Source organism: Benincasa hispida, chromosome 1, assembly GCF_027475165.1.
Source record: "Benincasa hispida cultivar pf3 chromosome 1, pf3_genome.v1.1, whole genome shotgun sequence".
NCBI lineage: Eukaryota > Viridiplantae > Streptophyta > Magnoliopsida > Cucurbitales > Cucurbitaceae > Benincasa > Benincasa hispida.
In genome coordinates, this window is record NC_143478.1 from 93,332,534 (window position 1) to 93,348,974 (window position 16,441).

At 32.8% G+C, this 16,441-nt stretch overlaps 1 protein-coding gene across 1 annotated transcript; it reads left to right on the forward strand.

The window, feature by feature from the left end:
* Positions 1–2,114: 2,114 nt before the first annotated feature.
* Positions 2,115–7,265, forward strand: BOR4 (HCO3- transporter family). Its single transcript, XM_039022299.2, has 14 exons — positions 2,115–2,272; positions 2,681–2,786; positions 2,880–2,962; positions 3,659–3,851; positions 3,923–4,061; positions 4,519–4,684; positions 4,777–4,943; positions 5,079–5,252; positions 5,339–5,434; positions 5,522–5,638; positions 5,788–6,110; positions 6,321–6,600; positions 6,691–6,828; positions 6,948–7,265. Exons 1-14 carry the CDS (start codon positions 2,119–2,121, stop codon positions 6,984–6,986), a joined length of 2,175 nt encoding a protein of 724 aa, XP_038878227.2. The 5' UTR covers positions 2,115–2,118; the 3' UTR covers positions 6,987–7,265.
* The last annotated feature ends 9,176 nt before the right edge of the window (positions 7,266–16,441 follow it).

The window sequence follows — 16,441 nt, forward strand, 5'->3', positions numbered from 1 at the left end:
TATATAGATATTCCACATTATTCTTACAATCAGTCTCAATATGATAACCATTGTAACGTATATCTTTAAAACATAGAAGATTTCTCTTTAATTGACTAGAGAACAATGTATTGTCAATTGTAAATTTTGTTCCTCTAGGAAAAATAATATTTGCTTTTCCAAAACCTTCGATCAAGTTTGTAGAACCTGATATTGTATTTACTTTTTCTTTCAATATTGTCAATTTGGAAAAGTATTTTTTATATGTAAGTATTGTATATGTAGTTACACTGTCTGCCAGACGTAGATCTTCTTTACTTATTTTTTAATCACCCAACATATGAAAATGATCCATATTTCTTCACTAAAAGAAAATAATTATAATAAGAAAAACAACACTTAAAATATAGAAAAATTACTAAAAACCATGAAGATAGGTAAAAGAAAACAATAACACTAAGTCTAGATATTCTCAAAATCAAAAGAAAAACTTGATGTTCCATCAACTGCGCCAATCTTCTCTTCAGAAGATTCAAAGAAGTCTGCCACATCCAAATTTGTCATATGGGATGGGTCAAATATGTCAATATCCTGGTATGCAAAATTTGCTTCCACATTTTTCTCTTTTTCCTTCCGGGAGGCTTGATAGAGGTCAACTGAGTGTTTTGACGTATGATAGATGCGTGATCAATGTCCAGTCATTTCGCATCGAAAACATTTATTTTCAACACTTTTTGAACTCTTATCTTGTGGAGTTTTTCCTTTGTGATCATCATTTTGTGTGGTTCTTTTGAAATTTAAATGATTAAACAACCACCACAAAAATAATAATTATTTCTTCCTCTGCCATGGTCACGATCTCGACCACAACCACGATTATTATTAAAATGTATTCACTTTAGAGAATGGTGTCGTTTCGGTTGGTTGAGATTCATGATTTTTTATCTATAACTCGTTATTTTGTTTGGTCACGAGAAGACATGAAATTAATTCAAAATACTGTTTAAAATCTCTCTCAATATTGTTGTTGCAAGAGTATATTTGAGACATAAAATGTAGAAAATGTCTTCTGTAACATATCAGCATTAGTAATTTTCTTTACGTATAATAACAAATTTGAACTTATTTTAAGTAATATGGAGTTGTAATCACTTACTGATTTGAAATCTTATAGCCTCAAGTTCATCCACTCATAACGAGTTTTAGGAAGAATAACTGTTTTTTGATGATCATACATCTCTTTTAAATTTTTTCACAAGATACGGGGATGGTTTATTGTAAGATACTCCATTTTCAATCCCTCGTGGATATGATGACGAAGGAAAATCATAGATTTTTCTATCCTGACTAGATGTCGTATTTCCTTCTTTAATTGTTTCTCCCAATTTCATAGCATCCAGGTGAATTTCGGCATCAAGTATCCATGACAAATAATTATTGTCGTTAATATCAAAGGGCGACAAATTTTAATTTTGTGAGATTTGACATGACAACACTATCATAAAATATTGTACTTATGTTAAAAATTTAATAGATATTGAATATGCAAAATAATATTAAATTTATTAATTATAGTGAAGAGGAAAAAACCAACATGTACCTTTAGGACCTACCTTTAATGGGAAAAACAATAGGAGCTCATGCTGATAATGTGTTGTGAATTTGAGGAGCACAACGGGAACGTGAATATAGAGAAAATATAATATAATAATATAAAATATAATAATATAAAATATATAAAATATAATATAAAATAAAATAACTAAAATTATAAAATTGGATAATATGAAAATTAGTGGAATTTTGAAGTGGAATTCAAAATTTGTCATATGTGATTTTAAGATTCACCAAATGTCACTATTTATGGGCAAAGTGACGAGTAGGATATAGATTTATATGGACACTAAATATGAATAATTACAAAGCACATAGACAACATGAAAGAATGACATGTGATTTTGGAATACTATGCCATTGACATTTATTTATTATTATAATATTGTTGTTGTTGTTTTATTAAGAAAATAACAAAATGCGTCTCATTGAGAGACACAAAAAAGAGCAAGGCCAGAATTAAGTGACGAGCTGTAAGAGTGTACGGTAACAATCATATGTTACGCCGCAGAGAATCAGAACTCTATGATTTCGTTCCCACACATAAGCTCTCGCGGGTCTTTTAAAAGCCGTCGCTTAAAAGTTTGCCTCCACAGTCCTTCACAAATCACAACTACAAGACGCCAAGTGAATCACAACCACTGCAATTCTTCTCCCTCTAAAACTCCACAAATCTCCGGCAAGTTTTCCCTCATTATTCTCCGGTCATCTTCTCCGATCGAGCTTCCACCATTCACTTTCATCTTACTATTACATTATATTATACTTTTCTTCTTTGTTTTCTCCATAAAATCACCTAACTCTTGTAATCTACATATATATAACCAAAGTTTGTGATTATCTTTTCTTAACAATCTGATTTTCATGCAATCCATCGGATTTTTGTGTTTATGCTTTTTAGTAAAACTGAATAGACATTTGGAATTTGAGCATTCGAAATTGTGTGTATGTTCACGGCTTTCTTTTATAGAAACGGAAGCATCTCACTATCGCGGAGTTCTGAACTGGATGCAATTCCGAGCTCCTTATATTTGTATTTTCTTAGTTTTTATTTTTATAAATGCACTCTTACTTCTTCAATATACAGAAATGGAGAATCTAAGGGCTCCATTTCGGGGTATTGTGGATGATATCAGAGGAAGAGCGGCCTGTTATAAGCAAGATTGGATTGATGGTCCACTTTCAGGAATTGGGTAATTTATGCGTTTTATTTATTGAGCTCTGTTTAAATTTAAGTTTGATGCTACTTTAAATTAATTGCTAGTTTTCTTTTGATGGTTCTACAGAATTTTAGCCCCAACTGCTTATATTTTTTTCGCTTCTGCACTTCCTGTTATTGCTTTTGGTGAGCAATTGAGCCGAGATACAGGTTGGTTTAACTTTGATTAGCTTTTATACACTATGTAAAGCTTGCAGAACCCATATATCTCATGTAAAATTTGAAGTAAATATACAGAAGTATGGCTTATATGAAACCTTTTACTTCTTGATCAAAGTGTCCTTGATGGAGAAGCCAATCACAGAGAATTCAATTATTGAAACTGCGTTATCAAAACATGTTATGTTTTTCAAGATAAAATTGATGAAAATTAGATATTTTTGTTGGTTCATAATTCTTTTAGAATCTAAAAGTGCATTTGAAAAAGGTTTCTTAAAATTGTTTTGTTATGATTTATTTTATCTGTTGACTTATATATATTGCGTGAAGGAAAAGAAAGAAGTAATATTTGGAAAAGGTAGTTGGCTATGAAAACATCTTAAACCAAAGATGGTTTCATAATTGCTTTAATAATCATGCATTCATTATATCAAAATATTAATCATTGGCAAAACATTAAAAAAAAAAAAAAAAAAAAAAAAAAAAAAAAACAAAAAACAACAACAACAACAACAACAACCCCGTTTCTCTATAACAAATAAAATGAAATAAAAGTCAGATCCCCTCGTAAAGATATTGATTCTTTGCATGAGAATCAGATAATATTTGTCCTCTTCCTAAATTTTTTATTTCACTATCTTCCATGTGGAATGTGGACTACCTACCATATTTATTTTTATTTCATAGATGGAAGGTTGAGCACGGTAGAAACATTGGCTTCCACAGCAATTTGTGGCATACTTCATTCAATTCTTGGTGGGCAACCTCTCCTAGTTGTAGGAGTTGCAGAACCTACAATTATTATGTATACCTATTTGTACAATTTTTGCAAGAAAAGGCATGATATAGGGGGGGACCTCTTCTTGGCTTGGGCAGGATGGTAAGCTGTCAATCTCTTTAACATGGATGTAAAGGCTTCGTTATGGCAGAATATTGACTTTTGTTTTACAGGGTTTGTGTCTGGACAGCCCTCTTGCTGTTTCTTCTTGCTATATTCAATGCTTCCACTCTTATCAACAAATTTACAAGGATTGCAGGGGAACTTTTTGGCATGTTAATCTCTGTTCTGTTCATTCAAGAAGCTATTAAGGTGTGTTCAAGTAGGAAAGGAGTTTATTTTTTAAATTACTCAAGCTGTAGTTAGATTCAGGAGGTAGTTCAAAAGTCGTAGGATAATAAAATATATATTGTCAATATTTATTCATTAATTATCAATTCTTTTTGTTGGTGTAAATTTCAGATTCTTAATTCTTACATTCTACATTGATCCAAGAAGATGACAGTTTATGTGGAACTTGAACTTATAATATAGTTTTTAATATATATAATAATTTTCCATTGATAGCTCAATTTTGAATCATTCAGGGATGGTGAGCGAATTAATTATCAATTGTTTTTGTTGGTGTAAATTTCAGATTCTTAATTCCTACATTCTACATTGATCCAAGTAGATAACAGTTTATGAGTTGAAACTTGATCTTATTTTATGGTTATATAATAATAATAATAATAATTTTCCACTGATAGCTCAAGTTTGAATCGTTCAGGGAGTGAAGAGCGAATTTGAAGTTCCCCAGACCGAGAATACAAGTTTAGAGAAGTATCAATTTCATTGGCTTTACACGAATGGATTACTGGGAATCATCTTTACTTTTGGCCTTCTCTATACTGCCTTGAAGAGCAGAAATGCAAGATCGTGGTTGTATGGGACAGGTTTGTCAATGGAGCAGAGATTTATTGTCTCATGCAATTACTCACAGTAACAGCCTAACCATATTTGTAAACTTTCTCACTGTGTCCCATAGGCTGGCTAAGGAGTTTCATTGCAGACTATGGAGTTCCTCTGATGGTTATAGTATGGACTGCACTATCATTTAGTGTACCAAGCAAAGTCCCATTTGGGGTTCCTAGAAGACTTCAAAGTCCTTTGGCATGGCAATCTACTTCTCTGTACCATTGGACCGTTATCAAGGTGAATCCTTTGCCCCTTGGCATTATAGTCTGAGGTCTTGTAGTATGGTTTATCTTGACGTGACTTGTAAAAGGTAACTTTATATGGATTCATCTTTGTTCTTAAGTGAAAGCTGATAGTACATGTTTGTTGCAGGACATGGGGAAGATACCTCCTGCATACATCTTTGCAGCCTTTATTCCTGCTGTGATGATTGCAGGACTTTATTTTTTTGATCATAGTGTTGCTTCTCAGATGGCACAACAAAAGGAGTTTAATCTCAAGAACCCTTCTGCTTACCATTATGACATCCTGTTGCTGGGATTTATGGTAACGTCTACATAGTGCTGCTAGTAACCAACTCTCATCTAGTTCCAAGATAGACTAAACTCTATGTGATGGAAAATTAATTTCAGACATTGCTTTGTGGGTTAATTGGGCTTCCTCCTTCAAATGGGGTTTTGCCACAGTCCCCCATGCACACCAAGTGTCTTGCAACTCTCAAGAGGCGTGTAAGTCTTTTAAGTACCAAGAAGAGAAATGTGACAAGTACTTATATTTAGCCATATCAGATGCATAGGTTTACTTATCGATTGCAGTTGATGCGGAGGAAGATGGTAGAAAGTGCAAAGGAAAGCATAAAAAGGAAAGTTAGTGATTCTGAGATCTACGGCCAAATGCAAGCTGTGTTCTTAGAAATGGAGAGTAGCCCAATTGTATGTCCTCTTGTTGTCAAAAATGAAATTGCTTTATAACTTGTTTTAACTGACAGTAGTGGATTTGTCCATATCACATTCCATATCTGAACTTGGGTTGCTGGAAAAATAAACTAAGCAAAACATTTGATCCTTATGGTGTTGAGCAGACGACATCAGTAGTCAAAGAGCTGGAAGATTTAAAGGAGGCAGTCATGAAAGGTGAAAGTAAGGATGAAAATGCAAATGTTACATTTGACCCAGAGAAGCATATTGATGCTTATCTTCCTGTTCGAGTGAACGAGCAAAGATTGAGCAATCTGTTGCAATCACTTCTAGTGGCAGCATCAGTATTTGCTTTACCAGCAATAAAGAAGATACCAACATCGGTTCTCTGGGGATACTTTGCGTATATGGCCATTGACAGTCTACCTGGAAACCAATTTTGGGAAAGGATTTTACTTCTCTTTGTAATGCCTAGTCGACGTTACAAGTAAGCTTTTTGCACCCACTTGATAATTATGAGAGGCAATTGACGCATACAGTTTTGACTTCTATTACGGTTTCTTGATTGATTCACCTGTTGTTACCTAGTCTCGTCCTTCTTTGGTTACTGGTATTGATTTTTTCTTATCACGATCCATTGGATGTTTTTCAACAACTAATTTATGTTGTGGTTTTCTCTTTCTCTCTCTTTTTCCAGGGTCCTAGAAGGTTTTCATGCTTCCTTTGTGGAGTCTGTTCCATTCAAATACATAGCCGCGTTCACTCTATTTCAATTTGTATATTTTCTCATTTGTTTTGGAGTGACTTGGATCCCCATAGCTGGAGTCTTGTTTCCTTTGCCTTTCTTCCTTCTCATTGGCATCAGACATCGCATCCTTCCCAAGCTACTCCAACCTCATTATTTGCAGGAGCTTGACGCAGTTGAGTATGAAGAACTAACCGGTACCTCAATTCTCTCACTTAGCCTGTCTATCAAGGTACTTAAGATCCATCCTCTATGTCATAGTTTAGTCCCTAAAACTTTCATCCTTCTGCATAATACTTGGCCCTTTTTTTTCCTATGATAGGAAAAGAATACCACTCATATAGTTGATACTGAAGATAAAGTTGAAATATGTGATGCTGAAATACTTGATGAGTTGACAACTCATAGAGGGGAGTTGAAAGTTAGAACTAAAAGCTTCAACGAGGATAGACACAGTCAGGTAAAAGATAAAGGATTTTATTACTATTTCAAAGACTAAAATTGTTAGCATTCGATGAAAAAGTAGGCGCTCAATTGGTTGGATGATAATGCATAATCACGTATGCTTTCCTTCTGCAGATCCATCCTGACCAAGGCACTGATAATGGCAAATACTAAAAGTTGAGATTTCGACTGAAAGTGATACAAAATTCATGTGCGTATGTATCCATCCTCTTATTATGATCTTGGAAAATAAATGTAAATTTGGAAGGATTTGTAATTACTTATAGGAATGCCAACAAGAGCGTAGCTCAACTGGCATAGTATTTGTACTATCGACCTTAAGGTTTGAGGTTCGATTCCCCTACCCACACTTTAATTACAATACCTTTAAAAAAAACAAAAAAAATTGCTTATAGGAAGTTGGCTAATACAACATTTACTGTCTTCTTTTCATATAATGATTTTTTATCTAGGATTATAGCAGTTATGAAACAGGTCAACTTTGTTTAATCATATGTATGTGTGGCGTCATTTCAAGTTTGATCCACATTTTTTCCCCTTCTTCAATGCAACGAGAATGAGAGGAAAAAGAGGGCCCGAAGCTAGATCTAGGGAGAAAATGTACTTAAAAATTGTTCGTTGACACTAAAACGGGGTTATAAAAAGTTATGAAAAATATTTAGGTGCATCCCGAATATCATCTATTTTTGTGCATCATATCAAATTGTCTAACTATAATTTATCATGTGACAAATTTTGCTTTTTCCTTTTTTGAAATATTTTAATATTTTTTAGATGTGAATGGTGAAAAGGGATGCGTAAAAATGGGTGATGCCTAAGATGCACCCAAGTATTACTTAAAAGTTATTTTGAGAAATCGGATCATGTGTTATTTCTGCACAATTTTTTAAGCCATGCGTACAACACCCGGGATTTTAGCGTTGTATATTTGTATTTTCCCATTGGATGACATCGTACGAGATGGAAAAGTACAAAATACTTGATTCGAAAAGGATTAAAAGTTCAAATACGCATTTGAAAGTGATAAAAATAAAATAAAATACACACCATAAGAACATGGTGTTGGTGGAAGCAACACAACATGGGATTTTGTTATAAGATTTTAAACAATACAAAACTGCAAGTGTGCAGTATTAAGTGATGAGTGGAAGAGTATGTCCTTAGAATTGGTAATTTAGTTCACTAAAGTAATATAAATATAATTACCAAATTTATTTAGAGAAATAAAAATTGATCGGGTTAAAACAAAATAAAAACATACGGTAAAAGGTAGAAACCAGTCATGATAGAATATCCTAGGAATTGATTTCACTTATTAGATTAACGATTCAATTAACATTAACGAGATTATAATTGGTAGCACTTTTAAAGATAATAATTAAGTGTATAATAACATTTTTAGAGAACTGCAAATATAACAAAGTCTATCAATGTTCAGTAATGGACTCTATCGGCAATAGATTTCTACTAATAATATGATCAAAATTTTGTTATATTTGTAAATTCTTATGCATTGTGTCATGTTTATTGATATTTTTGATTTGATTGTTATATTTGAAACTATCCATACAAACTAGTGGAAATTAAACCGAGGTAAGAATTGCAACATTGTTAGAGTGTGTTTGGGGTTGATTTTGAGTTTAAGAATTGCAACATTGTTAGAGTGTGTTTGGGGTTGATTTTGAGAGGGTTAAAAGTGATTAACCATTTTTTTTTATTTGATAAAACCAATTGAGATCAAACCCATTAAAATCACTTTTAAAACCACCTTCATTTTAGGGTAACTTTTAAATTCATGTCGAATCAGATTTCACTTTTTTAATTTTTTTTTTTTTGAAGAGGTATTGTAATTAAAGTGTGGAGTGAAGGAACCGAACCTCAAACCACGAGGTTGATGGTATGAACATTATACCAATTGAGCTATGCTCTTGTTGACAATAATAATTTACCTATTATATCTAAAACACAATAATTTAGGGGGTTTTGTACGAATGACTCAAATTTTAGGAAAAAATAAAATAAAATTTCCCTACTTTTTGAAAACGAGATTTTTTTTTATTTTTTGTTGATGTCAAATTCGGGTGAAATTACCAAAATGAACTTGCGCATGCAGAAAAGTCCATCTTACTCTCACTCTCTAACTTCCTCACCACAAATCACTCTCCTCTCTACCTCTCTTGCTCTTGCTCTTTTTCTCTCTTTCTTTCCTCACTCACATAAACTCTCATCTCTCTCCTCTCTCACAACCAGAGCTAGTGCATGGTTTTGCCAAAGTTCGTCGCATTGTAGAATAAGAAGAAGATGAAAAGAGAAAAAGAGTTTTCATCCGAAGTTGGTCCATCGGAGAAGTTGTTGTTGTGTCGGAGAAGAAGAAGGAAAGAGGAAAAAAGAAAGAAAGAAAGAAGTTTGAAGGAAGAGCAAATTCATAATTTCACTTGCCTATGTCATTAACAGAAGGTTAATTAACATTATATGTTTAAGAAGTAGGTCATTTTTCATTTTGATCCTCTAAAATAGGTCATCATGCAATTCTTTCAATAATTTAGAGATGGTGTAATAACCCATTAATTTTTTGTTTTTAGTTTTTAGCCTTCAAAAAGCAAGTATGTTTTGTGTCCAATTGGGTTTTATATTTTTTCAATTTGAAGAAGTTTTTTTTTTTTTTTTTTAATTTAGGAAATTTGGGAAACAAAAAAAAATCATTTTAAAAACGGTTTTTGTTTTTGTTTTTTTTTTTTTAAATCACTTTTTTTTCTTTTTCTTTTTCTTTTTCTTTTTCTTTTTTTTTTTTTTTTTTTTTTTTTTTTGTATTTGTATTTGAAAAAACTTGTGTTGTCAAGTGGTCGAGGTATTCATCATCCATCCTCCAATGCTGGGATTGGAGCCTCGATGCTTGCAACTTTTTAAATTTTTTAAATTTCAATTTTATTATGATGATTTCTATAATGTTGAAAATATTTTCTTACTTTATACTTCATTTTTCATTTTAATCGAGAAAGATCTTAAAATTTATCTTTTTCACTTTTAGTTATTTTCCATTTTATTATAATAATTTCCACCTTTGAATGATAAATAAAACTAGAAAATTGGAAATCTTCATAAGAATGTCTTTTTTTTTTTTTTTTTTTTTGAAGGATAAGTCTCAATTAAAGAATATATTTTTCTTCAAAATATGTGGCTATTTTTCTTATCAGTTTAAAAACAAATAAAAACATAAAGAATTGTTCTCCTAATTCTCATCTCCCTATTTTTATCCCTTTTATATACTATTGACTCATACATTTTAGTGCCTGTTGAGTCTTATGGTTGAAGTGTTACATTAAGGGGTCGTTTGGATTGCAGTTAATGTTATGGGTATAGATATTAAATATCTGTGATTTAAATGTATAGGTTTTAAATGTCTGAGATAATTAATGTCTTAAAATTAAATATTTGGTTCAATTCAATAATTTATATATAGAAATTTAAAGTAAATAATTACTTAATCAAATTAAGAGATCAATTAAATTTAACATTAATTTATTTATTTTTATGTTTGTTGGAGAAGAAATTTCGTCCAATTATAAAATGTCACGTGTCTTCCATTCGGACATTTGATCACAATAAGGGGTTTATCAACTTCAACGGCGATGAGACCTAGACCATGATCGATAAATTTATTTGGGGTTTGATTGGCTTTAAATCATAAATTGGATCGGACTCAGTAATTAAAATTGTTCAGGTCCAAAATCCAATCCAATTCAAGACCATAGTGAAAAATTTGGGCCGAAGAAAAGACGGGGCCCAAGCCTAAGCTTTAGCCCAGACCCAAAAAGTAGTTGGGCCCAAGTCTAAAAGCAAATGGGGCTGAAGCCCACCTAAAATCCCATGAAAATCATCTAGAGGTATTGCCCTTTCATTTGGGGAAAGTTGGGAAATTGGCAATGAAGCGATGAAGCTCTGGAGATCAAGATTAAGGTCTTGAAGCTCTTAAGACTTGAAAGTTCTGATTATATTGTGATTATCACCTTCTGAAGGTTGAAGACTTGGAGGATTAAGACTTTCCTTAAATTCCAAAAGACTGAAGCTTAAATCGATCTCAAGTTTACAAACCTTCTGAAGATTGAAGACTTGGAAGATTAAGATTTCCTTGAATCCTAGAAGATTGAAGTTCAGAGCAACTCCATGAAGATTGAAGAATTAGAAATTTTAAACGTTTATCCCTTGTTTTAGAGAAGACATCAAATGATTAAATATTAGAGATTGTATCTACTTATTATACTGAAATCAATACAAAAATTTCCTAAATTAAATTCCCTAAAAAATCTCGTGTAAACAGCTTGGCACGACCAGTGGGACCATCTCTATCTTTCATCTCTTTCTTTACAACACAATCTATTGAAAGAAGTCATGACATCCAAAAATAACACTCCCAAAACTTCAAACGATGTCCACAACAGACCAATTACTCACAGTTGCTCTAACACTACAAGAATTTTGGACTTTAATGTCGGTTGAAAAAAGTGAAATCGGATGTATAATGTCGATTTAAAAAAAATGGATCTTTAATGTTGGTTTTAAACCGACATTGAAGATGGGCTACAATGTCGGTTTAAAACCGACATTAAAGGCCTCTCATTTATTTATTTATTTATTACTATATTAAAAAACCATTTCAAATTACATGAAATCTTCTCTCTCCTTTCACTTATCTCTTACCAAACCCTCTCCTCTTTCAGCTCTGTCGTGCACATTAATTCTGTGGGTTGTCGTCACCGGTGTTGCTTGGATCTCGTCGTCGTGGGCTTCTTCTAGTGGTGGGTCATCGTCGTGAGTGTTCTCCAGTTGTTTTTTTATTGGTTTTAGTCGATGCGTGGGTTTCTCGAGGTGTTCCTGTGGGTTGTCGTCACCAGTTTTGCTTGGATCTTCGTCGTTGTGGGATTTTTCCTGTGGTGGGTCATCGTCATGGTTGTTCTCCAGTTATTTTTCGGTTGATTTTCGTCGGTGCGTGGGCGTTCTCGGGGTGTTCTTCACCGGCGCGTGGGTTCTTCATTGTTCTTCGCGTGTTCCGGTGGTTCTTTGAGTGTTCTTTCGGGGTTTCTTCACCGGCACGTGGCCTTTAAGTGGCGTTGTTCTCCGGTTGGTTTTCCAGTGGTTGTTCGTCGCGGTTGTTCTTCCGATGGGTCAGCTTGTCGTTCATCCAACTGGTTTCAGTTGTAAATGTGGGTCGCCGGCGCCCTGGTCAGCTCACCATTTGTCAGATCTGCTGTCTCAACTCTGTTCACAAAGGTCCGATGCTCGCCGACGTTCCAATCTTCAAGCTCCAGTTCGAAATCTTCAAGATTGTGGGTTGTTTAAGTTGTTTGCTTGGAAAGGTAAAATTTTATTTTCATATGAATTTTCAATTTAGTAATATAAAGTTATTTCATTCATTTTATTTTTATTTTAATGATTAAGCTTATTGAAATTTTGAAATGGTCGAATTATATTAGTTGAAGAATACATACTTGGTTGGTATTCTTGAAATTTATTGATTATAATTTGGTCTTATTTGGTTGATTAAGTTTGATTGGTGTGGTTTAAGTGTTATTTCATTAATTTTATGTTTTGTTCCAATGATTAAGCTTCTTGAAATTTGTTAATGTTGGAATGAAATTTGTTGAAAAATATGTACTTGGTTGATAGTCTTGCTTGGTGTGGTTCAAGTATATATCATAATCAATTTGTTAATGTTTTAGGTCTTATTGTTGATTATAGTTAAATTTACAAGCTTACGGTTACATAATTTTTCCTTGTTATTGTTTGTCTTTTTTGTAGATTAAGTTGCATATTTTACAATCATGGATCAGTCATGGATGAAAATGAATAGAATGTCAGCTGAGTATGGTTTAGGGGTTGATATGTTTATTAAAAATGGTCTATAACATTCAAATATACTGAATGTCATGAGTTGTCCATGTTTGAAGTGTGTGAATGCAAAGACTCTAAATGTGAAGACAATAAGAGGTCACTTATTTTTTAATGGTATAGATCAAAGTGATCAGACATGGATTTTTCATGGCAAATCATTACCAATTAAAAGAAACAATGAAAATATGTCTACTAGTGAAAGAGACAAAGTTGATGAGGATGATGTTGATGTTGATGACACAACCGGAATGTTTGAGGCTGCATACAACTATTTTAATGAAAAATCCGATAATTTTGAAGAATTATTAGATGATGCAAAGAAACCATTGTACTCAAATTGTAAAACTGTTTCTAAAATATCTACATTGGTAAAGTTATATAATTTGAAAGCTAAATTTGGATGGAGCGATAAGAGTTTCATTGAGTTGTTGGAATTAATTTATGATATATTACCTAGTCCTAATGAAATTCCAACTTCTACTTATGAAGCAAAAAAGATGTTGGGTACTCTTGGAATGAAGTACGAGAAGATTCATGCATGTAGCAACGATTGTTGCTTGTTTAGAAAAGAACTCTCTAATGCAAATGTATGCCCCATTTGTGGTATGTCAAGATGGAAGCTTCATAAAAATTTAAAGGAAAGGGCTAAGAATATCCAAGCAAAAGTCATGTGGTATTTTTCTCCAATTCCAAGATTTGAAAGAATGTTTCGAAGTAAAGAAACAGCAAGTTTGACGTGGCATGCTAAAAAAAAAAAAAAGAAATAGATGGTTTATTAAAACATCCCAAAGATGCCCTATCATGGAAAAAAAAATAGACAATTTGTGGCTAGAGTTTGGGTTAGAACCTAAAAATATTCGTCTTGCTCTTTCAACAGATAGGGTAAATCCACATGGAGATCTTAGTAGATATAGTTGTTGGCCAGTGATGTTAGTGACGTACAATCTACCTCCATGTTGTGCATGAAGTGAAATTTTTTTATGTTGACTGCACTAATATCTGGTCCTAAACAATCGAAAAATGACATAAATGTTTATTTAGCTTCGTTAGTAGATGATTATCTCAGTAGATATAGTTGTTAGCCAGTGATGTTAGTGACGTACAATCTACCTCCATGGTTGTGCATGAAGCGAAAATTTTTATGTTGACTGCACTAATATCTGGTCCTAAACAATCGGGAAATGACATAGATATTTATTTAGCTTTGTTAGTAGATGATTTGAAAAATCTTTGGAAAGATGGGGTAGAATGTTACGATGCATATGAAGAACAACATTTCATGCTTAAAACTATTTTATTACGGACCATTAATGATTTTTCTATGTTTGGTAACTTGTGTGATTGTACGGTTAAAGGATATCATGCATGTCCAATTTGTGGAGAGAAAAATTCATCCACTTATTTACTAAAAGGGAAGAAGATGGCATATCTTGGGTATCGCAAGTTTCTACCACACCATCATCTATAAAGGAAACAAAAGAAAGCTTTTAATGGCGCACAAGAATTAGAATTTACTCCAGAACCATTGAGTGGGGAAGAAATTCTTGTAGAAACAATAAGTATCAATATTCATTTGGTAAGAAAACTATCAAGGAAAAGAACAATGGAGACAGCCCTTCAACTTATTGGAAGAAAAAATCTATTCTTTTTTAGTTAGAATACTGGAAGTATCTTGACATGCGACATTGTTAGAGTGATGCACATTGAAAAGAATGTATGTGCAAATCTTATTGGCACATTGCTTAATATTCCTGGTAAAACGAAGGATGGAATAAAACCTCGATTAGATTGGGTAGAACTGAACATTAGATCAGAGTTAGCCCCTCAAGTAAGAGAGAAAAAAGTCTTTTAACCTCCCGCATGTTATACATTAACACGAGCTGAGAAATTGAGCTTTTATAAGATACTATTAGAAATTAAAGTACCTGAAGGCTATTCATCGAACATTCAAAGTTTAATGTCGCTCACAAATTTGAAACTTTACGGATTTAAGTCGCATGACCATCACGTTCTTATGTAATAATTATTACCTGTAGCCATTCGTGATATTTTACCCAAACATGTAAGACTTGCAATTGCTGGCCTATGCTTCTTATTTAATGCTATATGTTGCAAGGCGATCAATTTATATCAGTTAAAGCGTATGCAAGAGGATATAGTTATCACTTTATGTCTCTTAGAGAAGTATTTTCTACCATCATTCTTCACAATAATGGTATACCTTGTAGTGCATCTCGTAAGAGAAGTTGAGTTTTGTGGACCTGTTTATTTGAGGTGGATGTATCCTTTCGAACAATACATGAAAGTGTTGAAAACTTATGTACGAAATAGAAATCGACTAGAAGGATGTGTTGGAGAAAATTATATTGTCGAAGAGACTATAGAGTTTTGTTCTGAATTTGTATCTGGTGTTAATTCTATTGGGCTAAACTCATCAACAAAGAAAGCAAACTCAAACGTTGATAGAGCATTGTCAGCTACTTTTTTTATCAGACCAAGTAAGGATGAGTTGGATCAAGATCATCTTTATGTCATTCAAAATGTAAATGATGTTCTTCCTTATGTCGAGTATGTAGATCTCCATCTTATTCTTGTTTTAGGTTACTTGATTATTCAATAATCTACTAACTTTGTAATTAATAATAGGCAACATATAGATATTTTGTCTAAGCTCAATTCTGGTAAAAGTAAAAATAGAAAGTGGCTTCAAGAAGAGCATAATCATACATTCAATCAATGGTTGTCCATACAGGTAATCTCTAGAGGCCTACTATTTGATGTATAATTAAATGTTAACTACTAAACTATTATAAAATATATCGTAGGTTGCACTAGCTCTCAAAGTTCCCAAAAATTCTATATCGCTTTCTTTAAGATGGATAGCTAATGGACATTGTCCAACTGTGACAAAATATTCTGGGTACGTGGTCAATGGTTACTACTATCACACAAAGAATCGTGATGATATTAAGAGGGTTCAAGATAGTGGAGTTAGTATAACGGCTACTACAATGCAAATCTCTAGTGCTAAGGACAAAAGCCCTGTCATGTCAGATATGGCCTTTTATGGTGTAATACAAGAAATATGAGAGCTTGATTATCATGGATTATCATTTATTTTATTAAAATGTAATTGGGTTGAGAATAAAAATGGAGTCAAAATAGACGAGTTTGAGTTTACTATTGTGGACCTCAATCGTATTGAACATAAATCAGACCCATTTATTTTAGTCTCTCAAGCAAAACAAGTCTTTTATATAAAGGACCCCGCAAATTCGGGTTGGTCAATTGTTTTAACATCTCCACAACGAACAATTGAAGATGATTTTTATGAAGATGAAATAGGAGATATGCTACAAGAGTGTGGTTATGGAGGTATGCAAAGAATGCCCAATGTTGATACATATATTGAGATTGATGATACAAAATCCACATATATTATAAATGATTGTGAGGGTAGATGGGCTGATAAATAATGTATTAAACATGGTATGTCATTTACTATGGTTATATGTATTTAAATATTAAGATTATATGTTTTTTGTGTGAGTAATAATTTTTTTTTTGCAGATTGACATGGAAAATTCAGCAAGTAGCAGCAAGGATGATAGAAATATGATCCCACAAAAATAGTAGAATAAGTATTCTATGTGGCCTAACTACTATGTCTGAGTTGACACAAATAAGAACATTTGGGCAACGAGTGGTGATAACTTGTA